A 16,105-nucleotide genomic window follows, 5' to 3' on the forward strand; every position below is an offset into this window, starting at 1 on the left:
AACCCCGGAACATTATTATATGCGGCCAATTGCAATGATACTGTTCTAGGTTACACCCGTCCGCCTCTACTTCATATAAGTTGATTCCGTGTGTGTTTTTATAAAGTAACAGAAAACGTGGATTCTAATTTTATACTTCCTCTGTTTTTAAAAAATATGCACTTTGAGTTCCGCACGGATTTTAATGTAAAATTGGTAAAATAAGAGAGAGTTAGTGAGAACAAGTAATTAAAGTATTGTTAGTGGAGAATGAGTCTCACCTCATTAGAGACAAAAGACTTACCAAAATTAGAAAGTGCATATTCTTGTGGGACGGACTAAAAAGGCAAGAGTACATATTCTTGTGGGACGAAGAGAGTATAATAGTTTTATACTCATTTCATCTGTGAATAGGAGTTCAATTTTTCAATTTTGTTCCGTTCGCGAATAGGAATCTCGGTTCATAATTACTCCATCTGTCCCACAATAAGAGTCACTTTTCACTTTTACCATAAATGGTAAATATGTCTACATTCCACTAACTCACTTCATTCACATTCTATTATAAAACCAATACAAAAAAAGTGGACATCATATTCCACTAACTTTTCCAACCTACTATTCTTTACATTTTTTAAAACTAGTGGTCACACCAAATATGACACCTATTGTGAAACAGAGGGAGTACTATAAATGGTAAAGAGATCTCACATTCAACTGGCTAATTCTACTTACATACTACTATCATTTAAAACTAATTACTCTCTTCGTCCTGCAATAGGAGTCACATTTTATATCGGCACGAGTTTTAAGAAATGTTAAAAATAGTGAGTTGAAAAAGTTAGTGCAATATGAGGTCCACTTTTTATATTGGTTTTATAATAGAATGTGAGTGGAGTAAGTTGGTGGAATGTGAGACCTAGTTACCATTTATGGTAAAAGGTGAAATGTGACTCTTATTGTAGAACGGTCAGAAATGACAAGCTGTAACTCTTATTGTGAGGCGGAGGGAGTACTATATACAAGTAGAATCCATATTTAACTAACTTTCGTCCACCCACCTTTCTTAATATTTCTTCAAATTCAGTGCCGATAAAAAATGTGACTTCTATTCGCTGATGGATAGATAATAAAATGTGAGTGATAATGAGTTAGTGGAATATGAGTGACACTTAATCTCGGAGTAAGGAGTAATAATAGTCCATTCTTCTCCAGGCTTATAAACTCCACCTTCTGCTAATACCAGACTCCACCAGCTGCAATACAGCCGATAGAGAGAGAAAGTAGAAACGAAGCAGAGATGACGAAGGAAGTGAGTGAAGAGCCGGAGGTCCACCACCACGGCAAGGACTACGTGGACCCACCGCCAGCGCCGCTGCTCGACTTAGGCGAGCTCAAGCTCTGGTCCTTCTACAGAGCTCTCATCGCCGAGTTCATCGCCACCCTCCTCTTCCTCTACGTAACTGTTGCCACCGTCATCGGCCACAAGAAGCTCAACGCTGCCGACCAGTGCGACGGCGTCGGCATCCTCGGCATCGCCTGGGCTTTCGGCGGCATGATCTTCATCCTCGTCTACTGCACCGCGGGAATCTCAGGTTCATTTCATTTCTTTCAAAACCCTAGAAAAATCCCCAAATTGTGAGAAGCTTAAAAACTAAGTGTGGAATTGAAATATAGGTGGGCACATCAACCCTGCGGTGACATTCGGGCTGTTCCTGGCCCGGAAGGTCTCGCTGATTCGGGCTGTGGCGTATATCGTAGCTCAGAGCTTGGGTGCTATCTGCGGCGTGGGTTTGGTGAAAGCTTTCATGAAAAGCTACTACAACAAGCTCGGCGGCGGAGCTAACTCTGTTAGCACAGGGTACAACACCGGAACTGCACTTGGCGCTGAGATCATTGGCACCTTCGTGCTCGTCTACACCGTCTTCTCCGCCACCGACCCCAAGAGGAGCGCACGTGACTCTCACGTTCCTGTAAGCTCTACTGCACTGCTCATCGTTTTATCATCCTCACATTCTTTTTTTTTTCGCTCTTTGATTTATTTATTTATTTTAGGTTTTGGCTCCGCTCCCCATCGGATTTGCGGTGTTCATGGTTCATTTGGCGACCATCCCCATCACCGGAACAGGAATCAATCCTGCGAGAAGCTTCGGTGCTGCGGTTATCTACAACAACGGCAAAGTTTGGGATGATCATGTAAGACTTAATTTGAGGTTAAATTTTTGAATAATTGTAGAATGAGTTTGTAATTAATGTGCGTGAATTGGAATGGCAGTGGATATTCTGGGTGGGACCGTTCGTGGGAGCTCTGGCTGCGGCGGCGTACCACCAGTACATATTGAGGGCCGCCGCCATCAAGGCGCTGGGATCATTCAGGAGCATTCCCAGCAACTGAGACGCTATATGAAGAATGGGATTATTGATGTGTCGTTCTTATTAATTTATTTATTATCTTTATGTTTGCTTTGCGTGAATCCCTTCGTACAGTTATAATTAATGTTATTATCTGTTTCTCCATATTGTAAATTATTTGCTTCTCTGTCTCTTTTTACCTAAGCTTTCAATTCTATATATACTCCTCTATTACCATTAAACAAATTAGTATGAAACTTAAATACAACATTTAATTAGCCAACAATATTGTTTAGTAATTGCTTTATAATTTAAGGTGGTACATAATTACCAATCATGCTAAAAAAGTAATGCTTCAAAATTAAGATATCATGAGTTAAATTTGAAGAAGTAATTAATGCCCATTCAATGCATTAACTTTGTCTAGAGAATGATGGCACCATTCCCCATGTGTTGGGAGTTGTATGTGAGCTTCATCATGTTTTACTCGCGATTGATAAACTTTTTTTGGACGGAACTCGATTGATGAACTTTTTTTATTGCTTATAATTTGAATTCATAGCAACCAAAAACCATTTGCAAGGTGTAAAATAGTGCAGTGATAAATTCATTTTTTTATAGTAATAACTTGCAAAAGTGTATTAGATTTGAACTGAGATTTTTGATATCATTAATACCCACTCACGTATTAATCCCAAACAAGGTACTAGTATTTGAGATGTGTTCATACTTGATACAGTATCTTTTATTTAACCAGTGTATATATATGAATGGGGATGTCAATCGGGCCAACCCGTTCGGGTACGGGCTATTCGGGTTATATTTTTTCGGGTTATAAAAGTTCGACCCTAACCCTAACCCTTCGGGTTTCGGGCTAACCCACCGGGTTATTCGGGTCAATGCGTATTTTTAATTCTTTTAATATTTTCAAAAAATAATATGTATTTTAAATTTTCTTTAATTATATACATATTTTTAATTAATCATTCAATAATGAAATACATATTTTTAATTTTCTTTAATATTTTTAAAAAGATTAAGTTATTTAAATTTAAATAACTTATTCATTACATAATTATTTACAAAATATCTATCAATAGTATGTTTATGTATTTAAAACATAAATCAACACTTTGTTTCAAAATTCAAACATAAATCAATTCATAGAAAATTAAATAAAATTTTCATAACGTGAGAGGTGCATCGTAGATGTAACAAAAATATTTTGAATTGTTAAAGAGTGAATTATCAAGATGCTAGCTAATTTGAGTAACTCTAAGTTTTCTTGAATTATAATTGGTCAAATTTAATTTATTCCAGCTGTAAATAAGTCAAATAATAATTTATCTTTGTTTTAAGAATCATCAAAGTACGCATAATTCAATGACGAAGCGGCGTCAAAACACTTTGCACTATTATATTGGAAATATACTAAAAGAAAGTTTTTATATACGCGTATTTATGAATCCATGAACCACATGATGATTTTTTTTGTGATCTTATATAGTCGGTTGACGTATTTGGATTTTGCATGGTTTTAGAGGGTTGACTTGGATGATTTTGATTATATTTCTATATTTTGGTATGTTTACATGTTTGTTGAGAAATGATAGAAAATTGATTAGAAAATGTACACAAAATATGTGGATGTGCAGCAGCCTTGTTTGAGTCAATGTTTCTCGCGATTTTGAAGTCTGATAAACCTCTAATACATATCATTCTCTTTGTCTTCGAAAGAGCTTCGCGTGGATATATTGCACGCCTCAATCGGAGCTTTGTAGAGAAAGTTATGACCGTTACAAAAACTGCTCGCCGTGCAGAAACCTTCAACCCGACGGGCCGACCCGTAACCCGAACGGGTCAGCCCGCCTAACCCGACAACCCGAACGGGTCAGCCCGAATGGCCCGATTTTAAATTCGGGCTGCGAAATTACAACCCTAACCCTGTATTTTTATCGGGTTATTCGAGCCGGCCCACAGATTCGGGTTACATTAACATCCCTATATACGAAGATAAAGAAAGTAAGTAACAAAACACATTAATAATCCAACAAAAATGAGCTTAAAAAGGAATGGATATGGAATCCTATGATTCCTATCTGATCATGAATTTGGCTGAGTCCAATATAAGAATGCCACGTGTAAACCTATATCTGGGAAGAATATATGCTGTATCCAAAGGTAACCATAATCGGGAAAGGTCTCTGCAATTTTCTAGAAAGGATTACCTTGACCACTTTACATGGAGACAAAATACAATTTCAAAATCTGACAACATAATAATGGAAAATGAAATGATTATGTTTGTCATTTTTTATACTCCACATCAATGAACTTTAGCTAAAGCACTAATAATTTAGATATAAAGATGGATCATTCAGGAAACTTCACCAAAATTTTATGCCGCCATACCTTTTATTTACTTACTCCCTATGTTCCACGAGTTACATTTGATATGTACTTAAATTTTAAAAAATACTACTATAAAAAATAATAAATTAAAAAAGTTAATATAAATATTGATTTATAATAGAATGTGAGTGAAGTGAGCTAGTGTAATGTGAGACATATTTATCATTTAGGGTAAAAGTGAAATGTGACTTTTATTGTGAGATGGAATGAAATGACAAAATATTACTCTTATGGACAAATGGAATATTCTTTTGAATCTTGATTCTTGCCAAAACCAAAACAGAAATCATCAGGATAAATTCTATGCACGTTAATGTGATTTTAAGAGTGAATATTCAAAAAAAATATACCCTTTTAAACATATGAACATAAATATCACTTTCCTAAATAAATTATGGAGCATGAACATTTTCATCATACTCCTATGAAAAATTTAGGTTATCGTATTTAAAAAAATCAGATTATATATAACTATGTCCATACATTAAAAGAAAAATAAAAAATATTGGTATACCATTTTGTTTTCTAACACAAGTTTTCATATTTCTAATGAGGAATTATGTTGAGAAATTGTTCCTATATAACAATAGAGTTTAATGACTTGTTGTATGGATCCAAAATGCAGGCCCAATAGAAAATACAAAGACGGCCCGTTTCTAGTTACCCCTTTGGCAAGAATTAAAGCTTTCGTAAAACCCTAAATCCCAAAACCTCACCGTTCAATCAATCTTGTCGATCTATCCCACCTAATCACCCTCCATCTCCAGATTTGAGCTGGAAAATGGCTGCCAGATTCAAAGAGCTTATCAAAAAATACGGTAAAGTAGGAGTAGTGGTGCATTGCTCAGTCTCCGCAGCCTCAATTTCGGGCCTCTACGTCGCGATTAACAGCAACGTCGATGTCGAATCCCTACTCGAGAGGATTGGTTTATCTAATCTAGGCAAGGATAAGTCCAAGGATGGCGGTAGATCTGATCCGCTGCCGGAAAATCCTGAGATAACGACGAAAAGCTCTCCAGAAATACCAGCGAAGGAGAAGAATCGTACGACCGAGCTGGCTGCTTCGAGCGGCGGCGCTCTTGCTCTAGCAATCCTGCTGAATAAAGCTCTGTTTCCGGTCAGGGTTCCGATCACCTTAGCTGTTACACCAGCCGTGGCACGGTTTCTGGCGAGGCGAAATATGATCAATAAAAGTGTATGAGTGATTTCCTACCTCGGTTTGTCTCTTTTTTTGTATTCAGAAAATAAATGAATTAGTGACACTTTTGTTGGAATGTGAGTGTTGAGACTAAAAGCCACATATTTAGTTTAGATTATGAAACACATATTTTGAAGATCAACCTTAGTAATCCAACATTTTATCTGTTAGCACCTTCGGATTGTAACTTTAGAAAATTCAGCTTGAAGAATTAATTTGATTAAATTGTTTGTGGTAGGTGAAAGATTGGGTTGAAAATTGTGTTTGAGATTGAAGATGAATTTAGTGTAGGATGAGTTGTTGCTAGGAGTTAATATGTTGTTGAGTGCGGTTTTCAAGATTAGATGATTTTAATGCTTAGTTTGAAGCTGTCTCTGTTTCTTAGCATGCTTGTGCTTATCACTACTCTATGATTGCTCGAAGAGGACTTGATTCGTTCATAATTTCTTGATACTCGACATCCAAGGAGAAATAGAGGATGCTTAGATTAATTAGCAACTAAACTAAGTGTTGTTGTATGCCAAGTTAGATGAGAGAAACTCGTGTTTCCTATGGGGTAATTAGTTGTTTTCATCCATTTTCGAATATATAGGCTGCAAGTTAAGTGGTAAAGGGATTGGATTGAAAGAGTGAGAGAACTGGGAAGTTTAATGGATGCATAATACAAAGGAAGAATACTCTATTTTCCAACTAGCTAGCTAACCTGCTATGTTATTGAGATGTCGACGGCTATAAAGGGCTTTTATCACTCAATGCAATGACACATCTCTAAATATATTGACCTAGATTTTCAGCAAATCTCAGGGAATCCAAAATTTTTATAATTTCAACTTCAAATCAAATATAATGTTCCAGCTTTGGATTGGGATTTAAAATGCTCTCTATAACTAGACACCCCAGCCATTTGTGGACGAACTCAAAGTTTAAATATGCATACTCTGTGTGCGTCATTCCGTGTGCACAAGATCTTGTGCACATCACGCCCATAGGGAGAAGAATGAAGGCCACTTGAAAGTGAGACTCGTGATGGTTGTTGAAGCCGTTACAAAATCCAAATATGAAAGTTTTCATTTTGTCTCCTTATCTGAGTTTGTGAATATAGTCATTGAAAGAGTTGAAGGTCTAGTAAGAAGAGTGAATGGCAAGAGAGTATGGGAAAAGAGAGAGATGAATGAGCTGAAAATTGATGATGTTGATTTTTTATTTATTAAAATTAAAACGATATTGTTTTTTGCTAATGTGCCCCACAGATTATAATTTCAGTTAGCGAAACTCAGAAAAGTTCAAACCAAGTTTATTTTATTCTTAAATCATGTGTCAAAAAGAAAGTCGGAAATGAGCAGATCCTAAAACAACTCAACAAGCCTGATTTCCAAATCACACATATAGACTTAGCTTTCTTCTCAAAATGCACCATATATTTTCTCACGCATCCTAAAACACTTAACAATATAGAAATGTTTTGGTGGTCAAATGAATTTAATTTCCGTTTAATTGAAACTTTTCTACCTACTATCCTATCCACTGAGATGGATTTCATAATCAAGCATTTCAACAAAAAAACCAAAAGTAAAGAATGTTAAATTTAATAACTTGTCGAATGTCATTTGTCTCAAATCATATTACCCTTTAACTCAATGTCTCAAGTTTAAAGGAAATATCTCATGTTAACGCCTTTAATGTAAGACATAAGGGTGTCCACGATAGTTAGTCCATGCCCAAGCCACAAATTCTTGTCCAAGGCCACAAAAACTTGTCCATCCTAACAGTGAACAAGCCACAGCCACAAATCTAATTATTTTTTCAATTATTGGTATATTTTAATTCAATTAGAAAAAAAAATTACCGGACTATAATAATTAGAAAAAATTACCAAGTAGGTGGCACGTCCATGTCCTCCAACCCCGCCGCGGCTCTCTATTTTGGACACCCTAACATTACAATTGTTTCACACAAAATATCTTATGAATACTGCTATAACTATGTAACATGCTCGAATTCATTCTTGAATCTCGATACATGGCTCCAAAATCATTCAGAGCAGATAGAAGTTTTGGAAACCAACTGAATTCAAGTTGGTAATACTGTCACTGGCCGAGGCATCTTTTGAAAGCGAGCCAATGAGGTTCCCTTTCATATAAGCATCACATGCCTTGACAATGTAAGTCCTACGCTTCTTGAAGTGCTCCAAAACAAGCTCTTCAAAATCTTGCAACGATTGGTGTGATTACATCGCAACAAACATTAATCATTCCAACAAAGTTCCCAGTATTGTAAAATGGGTGCATTGGGGATATTGTTTTTTCAGTAACAGCGTTGAAGGATCTTTTGTTCTAAACCCTAGGAATTGAACATCAAGGCAACTACAAGCACTCTAAAAGACGAAAAATGATGAGGCAGACAATAATGAATTGAAATTGCAAGTAAATATGGGGTGTGATAAGGACAATGATTAATTCAATATATTTTCACAAAGGTCTCCAAACAAGCAACAAAAATGTGTGCAGATTGTAGGTAGGACAGAATTTTTTTACCCCTTCAGCAGTCCCAACTTGTTTGTCGTATCCAGCTTCATTAAAATATGGGTTTGAGTTCAATACACAATGCACGATGCCCGTAACAGCTGACCACACAGTAAATGAAGGATTGCTGAAGCCTAGAAACTTGGAAACCACTGAGTTCACTCCTTCACAGCCAACAATAACCTAGGACATGATTACCAATTTTGCAAAATGACCCCATTGCATTTGAAAATCAGCCAAGCAGTTCCATCAGCATGATGTATAGAGTTTACGCCCCGTCCTCACTTTCAATATGAACAACCTTGAACGAGTATCCGATGACTCCCCTTGGGCGTTCACTTTCTAGTGTTTCCACAAGTTCTTTTTTATCAACACTGCATATATATTTATTTTAATATTATACATTAGTGCAAATACTTTCATGTATATAGCTATTATGACTAGTCCAACCAGATGACTCTGTTTCGTACAACTACTAGCAAGCAATAGCCTAGAAAAACCAAACCTTGCACGCTACACCTCAACACTTAGAATCACATTCAAGAAACAATAAGATCACCACAATCAAAACTAGCTTTCTTAAACACAACTCCAGCCATATACCTAGCCATAAACTTATCACTAAAAAACTGCAGCAAGACCCCATCACTCTGCTGTATGAAACCTACAATATACGAACTACTAATCAGATCGAAGCATCTCCACCATCTCTCCCTCGCGAACTTCTCCAGCGCTTCACTGATTACGTGGTGCTCGTTGCCTTCTGTCAAAGTATGGCAAAGAATCAATCAACGGAATCAATGGGAGGAGAAGATGGTTAGAATAATTGATTGATAATTGATTAATATCAAAGAATATTATTTCCTAGAATAGGTTGATACAATTTTCATAGATAGTGACCAATTATTCCTATATAATTGAGGATGTAAATCATTGTAATGCATCAAGGAATATACGAACCTTTCTACTCCCTATTCTCTGTGTTCCCAATGTCGATCAATACGAGTTCAGCCTCTCTCGATTACCATCTCTAAGATGGTATCAGAGCAGGAAATAAAAAAAAAACCTCAAATGGAGAACGGCCAAATACACTCTTCCGAACTATTGATCGAGACAATCTCAAATCTAATTGATTTGTACAAAGCCAACACTAATCAAAACCAAAATTCCAACCAACCGAAGAACTTCGGCGTTGAGACCAATCCCCCTCCGCCAGAGCCACTCTCTGCAACTCAGTCACACCCAAATGGTGAAGAAAGTAAGGAATCAACAGACTTCGTTTCCCTACCCCGAAGAAGACCAGCGGCGGCGGCGAACCTAAATCCGATCGATTCAGTCAGCAGCCGCCGGAGTCACCACCCGTCAGCAGCCGCCGGAGTCACCATCCGAACCTAAATCCGATTGATTCAGTCAACAGCATCAACATCAGCGGCGGAAGCAGTAGCACCAGACGGCAGCAGCACCCGTCGCAGGCTGAAGCTCCATTGGCGGTGGAGGTTGTGCAGCGAGGAAGAAGAACGAAACAGAGGAGGCGCGAGATTTGGGCGAGCGGCGAGGACCGAACACCCACCGCCGACCAAGGTGCCGCGAGGAGGAAGGCCAGCGACGCGAAGGTCTCGAACACCATGAGAGAACCCGTCTCAAATAACCCCCCACACTTCCATAAATCCAACTCTTCCCCACCCAAGAATCCTAAATTCCATAAGCCACCCCCACTCCTAAATAAATCCCAGAATCCACCCCCAGAAAGTCATAAATTCGAAAATCCACCCCCAAACTCCCATGAATTTCAGAATTCACCCAGAATTTTTCCCAAACCTCAAAATAACCCCAACATAGCCAAAACTTTGCAAATTGCACCCCAGTTACAGAAACAACCCAAAATTCAGCCATCTATTCCGTGTAGAAACTCATTTGAAACATTAGCATGTTCCTCTACCTCCCAGTCACATACCAAAGACACCCAATGGATATTTGATTGCGGAGCCACCGATACAATGTCATTTGATGCCTCAGATTTTCTAACCATTTCAAAATCTCAAAAATCCTATGTCCAGACAGCCAGTGGAGACCTAGCGCAAGTTCGGGGAGCGGGAACAATTAATATTTCCCCTACGTTACGCCTGTCTAACTGTCTTTATGTTCAATCATTATCACACAAGCTGTTATCCATCAGTCATGTGACTCAGGAACTGAACTTCAAGTTACTAATGCAACTGAAATTTTGTATGTTACAGGATATCAAGACGGGGACGATAGTTGGGCGTGGCACTGAACGATACGGACTATACTATGTGGATGAGATAGCCCAACAGAGTACTGGGATGCTGACTCACGGACTGACAGACAGGCAGGCTTGGCTTTGGCATCGACGGTTAGGACATCCATCTATAGGATATCTTCGTTTACTTTATCCTAAGTTAGCTACTTCTATGCAGTCTTTTCATTGTGAAACTTGTCTATTGGCCAAAAGTGATAGACACTCCTTTAAGTTAAATAACACTAGTATGAAAAAACCATTTGCTTTGATTCACTCTGATGTGTGGGGTCCTGCACCCGTTACTGGTGGTCAGGGATTTCATTTTTTCGTGCTATTTGTGGATGATTACACTCGTATGACTTGGGTGTATTTTTTGAAAAATAAGTCTGAAGTTTTCGAAAAGTTCACAGATTTCTATACACTTATCCAAACCTAGTACAACCAAAAAATCCAAATCCTTAGGTCGGATAATGGGGGAGAATTTGTGAATGGAAAAATACAAGACTTTTTTCGAGAAAATGGTCTAGTCCATCAAACATCGTGTGCCTACTCTCCAGAACAGAACGGGGTAGCAGAGAGAAAAAATAGATATATCCTAGAAGTCACCAGAGCCCTCTTAATCGAATCTAAAATACCCAAAGCCTTTTGGCCCGAAGCCGTGGAAACCGCAGTTTACCTCATGAACCGCCTACCCACTGGAATCCTCCAATTCAAAACTCCCTTAGACATTTTCTCCAAACATTTCGAGTTACCATCGTCACTTTCTCTTGAACCTAGAGTTTTTGGCTGCACGGTCTTCGTCCATATCCCTAAACATGAACGTACTAAGTTTTCACCGTGCGCCCTCAAATGTGTCTTCTTATGATATGGAAAAAACCAGAAAGGCTATAGGTGCTATGATCCGACTACAAATCGCATGCACACAACTATGAATTGTGACTTTGTAGAAGGGGAATACTTTTATAGCCAATCTAGTAGTCATGGGGAGATTCAGCAGGATAATAGTCCTACTAGTGACCTACTAAATTGGCTTCCTACACCTATACCTAGCCAGGGGAGAGACCAGTCAGGGGGAGAGGATCAACCTAAGCCAAGTCCTGTCACAGACGTCGGTCCAACAGAGGATAGTAGTGGTACTGCTGGGCAGTTGAATCCCGCAGAACAAGAAGTGGAGTTAGGTGACATTCCTCCGACTTCAACCCCGTCTTCAAATCCTGAGGTAAACAATTCAGTTATTGATAATGTACGGCTGGAGAATACTAATGTGAATAGGAACAATGAAGATGGAGACACATGGCAACCATATGAATTACCCCCCAGAAGTACAAGAGGAATCCCTCCACGGAGGTACTCTCCTGACTGGAAAGGGAGAAAGGCCAGATATGCAGTGGCGAACATTGCTCAAAGCCAACTTACTAAAATGGCCCGTGCATTCGAAGCCGCCCTATATGAAGAAGAGGAGATACCACAGTCATTTGAGGAGGCTTCAAAACACAAGCATTGGAGGGAAGCTATGAAGAAGGAGATAGTTGCTCTCATAAAAAATGAGACATGGGAGAAGTGTACACTGCCGACAGGAAAAAAACCGGTTGGATGCCGATGGATATTCACTATAAAACGGCGTGCTGATGGTTCAATCGAGAGATATAAGGTAAGACTTGTGGCCAAGGGATATACACAGGTGTATGGAGTAGATTATGAGGAAACCTTCTCCCCAGCTGCCAATTAGACACTGTTCGAGCCCTACTTTCTGTGGCAGCTTGCAAAGATTGGTCTCTATACCAATTTGATGTAACCAATGCATTCCTACATGGTGAATTAGAGAAGGACAAGGAAGTGTACATGGAAGTCCCCCCGGGATACTCAGGAGAGTTTGGAGCAGGACAAGTGTGTCACCTCAGGAAGACACTGTATGGATTAAAGTAATCCCCAAGAATCTAGTTTGGGAGATTCTGTCAAGCAATGTTCAAACGTGGATTTAAGCAAAGCCATTCAGATCATACACTCTTCACCAAGACAAGGGATGGAAAAGTGACATGTCTAATCATCTATGTGGATGACATGATCATCACGGGAAATGATACTGAAGAAATCCAAAACTTGAGGGAAAATCTGGCCAAAGAATTTGAGATGAAAGATCTGGGAGCACTAAAGTACTTCCTTGGAATTGAAGTGTTGAGATCCAGACACGGAATATTTCTAAGGCAGAAAAAGTATGTACTAGATCTTCTTGCAGAAACTGGGTTACTAGACTGCAAGCCTGCAGAAACTCCGATGATCCCCAATCATGGATTGAAGATGGAAGAGGGAGCTGAGCTTGCAGACCGAGAGAGATACCAATGGCTAGTGGGGAGACCCATCTACCTCTCACACACTAGACCCGACATAACCTATGCGGTCGGCATTATTAGCCAGTTTATGCACCGACCTCAAGTCGACCATATGGAGGCTACATTAAGGATCGTGAGATACCTAAAAGGAACTATTGGCTATGGAGTGTTCCTAGCTAAAAGAGATGATCTGGAAATCGATGGATATACTGATGCCGACTGGGGTAGCAATCCAATTGACAGAAAATCCACCGGGGGATACTTCACATTCACAGGAGGGAACTTAGTCACTTGGAGAAGCAAGAAACAGAAGGTAGTTGCTCTATCAGGTGCAGAGGCAGAATTTCGAGGAATCAAAAGTGGGCTAATGGAAATTATGTGGCTAAGGAGATTGTTGACAGAAATTGGCTTTCCACCCACAGGGAAGAATAAATTGTTCTGTGACAACAAAGCCGCAATCAGCATTTCGGAAAATCCAGTACAACACGACCGAACCAAACATGTGGAAGTTGATCGCCACTTCATCAAAGAGAAACTCGAAGGAGGAATCATAGAGTTCCCATTCGTTCAGTCAGAAGAGCAACTTGCAGACATCCTCACCAAAGCAGTGCATCCAAAAATCTTCAAGGAAATTCTGGACAAGTTGAGTATCGGAGATACCGTTGCTCAACTTGAGGGGGAGTGTCAAAGTATGGCAAGGAATCAATCAACGGAATCAATGGGAGGAGAAGATTGTGGGAATAATTGATTGATATCAAAGAATATTATTTCCTGGAATAGGTTGATACAATTTCCATAGATAGTGACCAATTATTCCTATATAATTGAGGATGTAAATCATTGTAATGCATCAGGGAATATACGAACCTCTCTACTCCCTATTCTCTGTGTTCCCAATGTCGATCAATACGAGTTCAGCCTCTCTCGATTACCATCTCTAAGACCTTCATCATTTCTCTTCAACGCCCTTGCCAAAAGCCTGACTAAAATAACACTGTATTCCATAGCAGAGCAGCCACCCTGGGCTATGTCAGGTGTCAAAGGATGCAAGGCATCGCCAATTACACAAATGTTGTCCCTGCTTATGTTTCCCCACAGCATCTCCCACGGATATCTGAACCTTAACGGTGCACACACCATGTTTTCTAGCCCAGTTTCTTCAAATACTCGCATGATCTTATCGGAGACTTTGCCAAGCTTGCTGAGCACGAGTTGTTTCACCTTGGCCGGATCCTCCACCATCTCTTTCTCTGCACCATTGGAGTTGAACAATGAACATAAGCACACAGAGTGCAAAATGGAACAAAATATAAACTAGGACAGAAAGATATATATGAGTACCTAGGGATTAAGGCCGAAAGGTGATAAACTAATAAACAGCATAATCATCACAAGGGATAACACCAAATCTAACACCCTTTCCAAAGAACTACAAGAACTTAGACTCCAAACCATGTCCATCCTGAAAATACACGAAGCCCCTAACAGATGTTCGACCAGCGTAAGCCGGCGTACTAAAGCCTAGGAACTTGGACACCACAGAGTTCACCCCATCACATCCAATCAAGACCTATTCAAAGCCAATAATTATATCATATGGAACTTCTTAAGATCTCGAGCAAGCGTTCTTGCTTCAGCATCAATTACCTTAGTTTCTAGGACAGTTCCATCATATAGATGAATAGATTTGGCATGATCCTCTCTTTGTATATGAACCACCTTCGAGGAGTACCTGATTGTACCTCTTGGAAGTTCATTTGCTAGTGTTTCCAACAGCACTCTCCGATTCACACATCGAAACTCTAGATCACCCCTTCACATGTAAATGCATGCAGTCATATATTAGTTAGTTAAAACAATCAATCTTTTTCTATGCACACACTAATTTTTTACATTACAAGTCCAAGCATCCCAGTGATATGAAGCTACCTTTATATGAAGCAACACTTACTGTGTATGTGAATCTTTAAAAGGTAGCTCTGCAGTCTGAACCCCAGAACTAACTGATGTAGTCACAATTCTGCAAAACAAGAGCAAATTAACTGATTCGAAGGAGAACACTTCAGAAATATCAATTAATTGATCTAAATTTAAAATAAAAAAAGGGGAAAATCATTGTTACCCACTAATTTTGTTTATTTTACGCGAATTATGTGGCCTACGCCAATAGAATCTAGCGCCCTCCAACCATTCGCCCAAACTCCTAAAGCAGATCATGTAGTTCTCAAGCTATCTGCTGACTCTAAAACTACGCTTGAAACTCCCAATATACGATTATCAAATAACAACAACTTGTCTGGATCTTGATTGAAAGATTTAAGAAGATTTTTATTGAGGATACCTGAGTAGTCCTAAAGATGTTGCAAGACCAGCAATTCCAACTCCAACGATCACTATATCCTCCATGCCGACATGATAGAAATCCATGGGTTCCATCCTAAAACCAATTGGTGATAGGAGGAGTGACCCATGTGATTTATATACTAGTTTAGTTTTCTTTTGACACCGATGTAGGACAGTTATATGTTATTTTTCTAGTTTCAATTGCCAACACTATGATTTGATAACCGAAACAAGAAAATCCATATATAAATCAAATGGATAGATGATGATGGTGGTGGTGAAAGTTGGGATAAATGGATAATTGGATATACACGACGTTGCAGTTATTGCATGAGTAAGCTTCCCTTTTCAACATAGTTGTACAGAGATGCCCAAGGTTTTCGGTTCCGGCGGTTAACCGCGGAACCGTAACCGCCGGTCCCGATTCTGAACCGGAACCGTGACTTTTTTCTTGAACCGGAACCGCCATATGGCCGGTTCCGGTTCCAAATTTTACGAACCGAAACCGTGCTGGAACCGCCGGTTCTGGACGGTTCCAAACCGGAACCGTGAAAAACCGTCGGAAAACTATGACATCTAGTCGGAACCGCGAAAAACCGCCGAAAATCGGTGGTTCGGAACCGTGAAAAACTGTAAAAAACCACCGGAAAACCGGCAGTTTGAAACCGGAACCGGAACCGCCGGTTTTTGAACCGAAACCGGAACGGTG

At 39.3% G+C, this 16,105-nt stretch overlaps 2 protein-coding genes and 1 pseudogene across 2 annotated transcripts; 2 read left to right on the plus strand and 1 right to left on the minus strand.

Moving 5' to 3' along the window:
• Positions 1–1,217: 1,217 nt before the first annotated feature.
• On the plus strand, positions 1,218–2,508 carry LOC121762765 (probable aquaporin PIP2-8). The gene is made up of 4 exons (XM_042158752.1): positions 1,218–1,574; positions 1,657–1,952; positions 2,035–2,175; positions 2,255–2,508. Exons 1-4 carry the CDS (start codon positions 1,280–1,282, stop codon positions 2,372–2,374), a joined length of 852 nt encoding a protein of 283 aa, XP_042014686.1. The 5' UTR covers positions 1,218–1,279; the 3' UTR covers positions 2,375–2,508.
• A 2,914-nt stretch (positions 2,509–5,422) lies between these two features.
• Positions 5,423–6,083, plus strand: LOC121761118. The gene has a single exon (XM_042156712.1). It carries the CDS (start codon positions 5,525–5,527, stop codon positions 5,942–5,944), a length of 420 nt encoding a protein of 139 aa, XP_042012646.1. The 5' UTR covers positions 5,423–5,524; the 3' UTR covers positions 5,945–6,083.
• Positions 6,084–8,381: 2,298 nt separating this feature from the next.
• On the minus strand, positions 8,382–15,480 carry LOC121760725 (annotated as a pseudogene).
• Between the last annotated feature and the right edge of the window lie 625 nt (positions 15,481–16,105).

This window comes from Salvia splendens, chromosome 13, assembly GCF_004379255.2.
Source record: "Salvia splendens isolate huo1 chromosome 13, SspV2, whole genome shotgun sequence".
NCBI classification, from domain to species: domain Eukaryota; kingdom Viridiplantae; phylum Streptophyta; class Magnoliopsida; order Lamiales; family Lamiaceae; genus Salvia; species Salvia splendens.